The sequence below is a fragment of the Austrofundulus limnaeus genome, unplaced genomic scaffold, assembly GCF_001266775.1.
Source record: "Austrofundulus limnaeus strain Quisiro unplaced genomic scaffold, Austrofundulus_limnaeus-1.0 Scaffold111, whole genome shotgun sequence".
Classification (NCBI taxonomy): domain Eukaryota; kingdom Metazoa; phylum Chordata; class Actinopteri; order Cyprinodontiformes; family Rivulidae; genus Austrofundulus; species Austrofundulus limnaeus.
This window is the reverse complement of record NW_013952513.1, coordinates 1,197,966-1,201,190: the sequence shown is the minus strand read 5'-3', so window position 1 is coordinate 1,201,190 and position 3,225 is coordinate 1,197,966. Positions and strand designations below refer to the sequence as shown.

General features: G+C 40.2%; 1 protein-coding gene across 1 annotated transcript in view; it reads left to right on the top strand.

Moving 5' to 3' along the window:
* The window catches only part of agbl4 (AGBL carboxypeptidase 4), a gene marked incomplete in the record, with an annotated part of 369,850 nt that overhangs the window by 349,078 nt on the left and 17,547 nt on the right, over nt 1-3,225 (top strand). The window contains 1 exon segment of the mRNA XM_014014225.1: nt 2,712-2,864. Coding sequence (XP_013869679.1) covers nt 2,712-2,864 — 153 coding nt within the window.

Here is a 3,225-nt window from a genome sequence, read left to right as displayed (position 1 = left end):
TTCCACCTCCAAGCCCCACCCTCTCCTGCTGCTGTTCCTCTCCTCTGGGGCTCCATCCATCAGGTTGTCGGGGGCTGCTAGCGGCCGACTCCCATTCACCATATTTCACCGCCAGCCAGCCAAGCAGCTGACAGCACAGCCACGGCCAGGAAATTGCTTTGGCTGTGAGCAGAATTTCAAACGCAGCCACACTGCGTTGCCTGGGCCGCCCAAGCATCACTTCCCTCTCTCTGTCTCTCCCCTGCCAATCTCCCCGCGCACATCTCTGTTTTTCTCTGTCTTCCTCCTATTTCTCTCTCTCTCTCTCTCTCTCTCTCTCTCTCTCTCTCTCTCTCTCTCTCTTTGTTTGTCTTTATGTACTCATTCACTCCCTTTTCCTTCTCTTCGTTGTGCATCTCTTTCCTCACCTCCTCGTCCTTTACTGTATCCATCGTCTTCTCTTGTTCCTCTTCCTTCCCCTTTACTCCCTCCCTCTATCTGTCTACCTCTGCTTTTTCTATCCCCTCATTCCTTTTTTCCTTCCTTCCTTCCTTCCTCTCCTCCTCTTTATGACCCGTAGGGAACAAGGTGCGGTGCTGAATCTTTAATGAGCAGAGAGGGAAGGAGATAAAGAGGGAGAAGAGGAGCAGAGGGATAAAACCAGGAGCGAGTGATAAGATAGAGAGGAGTGCTGCTGGGTGTTACTCCAGAGTTAAAGGTCAAAAGGTGGGAGGGGCTTGTAGGTCTGCCCTGGCAGGTATGTTTTTAAGATGGCTCAAGTGAAGGTCATGTTTGCACACCTTTGCTTATTTTCGTGTTTTGGGTTGTGAGTGGTTTTTTTTTAAAGTTTCAATAAATTTGCCTGAACATTACACTCCGTTTGCCTCAGATTACAGTATATGAGAGTGATGTCGCACCCATCCTAATGCAGTTTCCAACGGTTGTTCTCAGTAACCAGTTTAAGTATTTTAGGAGTGCAACAGTGATGCACTTCTCTGTAATTTTATGCATCCAAACACTGTAGTGGCATGTTTCCTAATGGAGGCAATGCAATACTGCATGTGTGATCGATTTAATAGAATGCAAAAATCAAAACAAAAGTTCATTTTCCAAAGCTATCACCACTTTTCATCAGTGGGACACATAAAAAGTGGATTTTGAGCTTAAGGCTTGTGAAAAAGCTCTAATGTTCTGGGTTTAAACTAACATTATGACCTGTTTTAAATAATTTGACTGGTTTTCTGACTTTGAAATCAGAAAATACATCTTCTCACGTGACTGGGATGTGCTGTGTTTACAAGAAGTCCAAAATGTTGACCACAGTTCCAATGCTGTATAAAACCAAATGTTTCAGTGTCTGTAACACTTTATTTTAATGTTGTTTTTTTAGTGACTCAAAAGTAAGGATTGAGTAATATGTAATAGGAATATTCTCTCTTTTTTTTTCAAAATAAAAGTTGAAACAAAAAAATAAACGCTTTTCTTAAAAGAAAGAAAAAGCTGGGAGAACTCAAATGGTATTGTCATTTTTAGCATTTGTATTAAAAAAAAACCTTAGCAGGTGAAGCATTCCCACCAGCAGAGTTTGATGGTGAGAAGGCCTCCGAATGGAAAGAGCATGTAATATTTTTACCCTTTGATAAAACTGTTATAATGTTCACCAACACAGCTGAGATAACAGAGACAAGCTAGAGTTAGAGGACGCATTTAAGCCAGAAAACATGCAGATGTTTTAATAAAAGTGAAACTGTTTCTAAATGGAGTAAAGTCACTTCAGCATGTGATGTCACAGGACCTAATTTACTAAACAGTAGGAATGAAAAAAAAAAACCAATAATATGAGGGTCCATCTTCTGCAGCTGGTCTAATGTAATTTACTGTGGGTATCCTAATTAATTCTGCTGTTGCAGACAACAAATCTAATGATAATTATGGGCAATTAACTAACAACACATATTGCTTTAACAAACTATAACTGAATGTGATTGTGCTTACTTATTAAGAAAACTGCAATGCTAGTTTATGTGCCTATTGATCTGTTTTGAATTTTTAACATTAATATCAACTTAAATTGACATTACATAAACAAAGTTATCATAGTTTTTTTTTCTTGAAAGTCTTAACTCATTTAATATTTTTGTTTTAACCTTACCTTTTAGTTTATCACCTTTAAGCTCATTTTTTCTCACTGGTACAATTGAACTTTATTTGTTTTTATTTTTATTTTTTTGACACTTGTGATAAGGTGGGCATGGTGGCCATCTTTGGTAAGCTTACTGCAAGTTTTTCGTATCAAACTTTTTTCAGTCCTGAACCTAATGCCATATATGACCATTTTCCCGGTACACACAGCCTTATGAGGACACACTGTTCCTTATAGGGACAAAAGCCTGGTTCTCATCGGGAGAAACACTGTTGGTGGGTCAGGGATTAGTGTTAGGACTAATGTGTTAATTGTGTTTAGGTTAGGTTTAAGATCCGGTACGCACTGTGGTGGTTAGGCCTAAGGTCATGTACAGTATGTACTGGGTTGGTTAGGTTTAGGATTCTGTCAGGTAGGACTCTGGCCGCAGAATATGGAGGGTTTGTAGTTATCCAAAGGGTCAAAGTCTTTGTTGTCCAAAGAATCAAAAGCAGATCCATCATTCCAAACAATATTTATTGCAAACCATTTTAAGTCACCTGTTGTTTGTTTTTTCTTCTGTCTCTTATTTTTGTTTTCTCTCCATTAGAGTGTCAGTTTGGAGTTCTACATTGATGTCCATGCTCACTCCACCATGCTAAATGGCTTCATGTATGGAAATGTGTTTGAAGACGAGGAGCGCGTCCAAAGACAGGCCGTCTTTCCCAGACTGCTGTGCCAAAATGCACCAGACTTCTCCTTCGTAAGTCAAAGTAACGCACACGCAGAATAAGAAATGTTTTAATCTCAGCAGATTCTGGTGACGTGGTGTTCGATGAAGCACTGAATTACCAACTGCTGAGCTCTTAGAAGTAGACACTGGAGAACATAGGTTGGACTGGGTGCCTGTAAAATGTAGCTGCATGCGTTTGATTTAGCTCTTACTTTTAAGAAAACATATGCTTCATTGGGTTTAGATGAGTGGAAAACACACACAGACTAAATGCATGAGTTAATTAGCAATATGTTGTGCATCCAGCAAGTGCAAACGTAAACGAGTGTGTGCGCTCGCATGCTCTCTCTCTCTCTCTCTCTCTCTCTCTCTCTCTCTCTCTCTCTCTCTC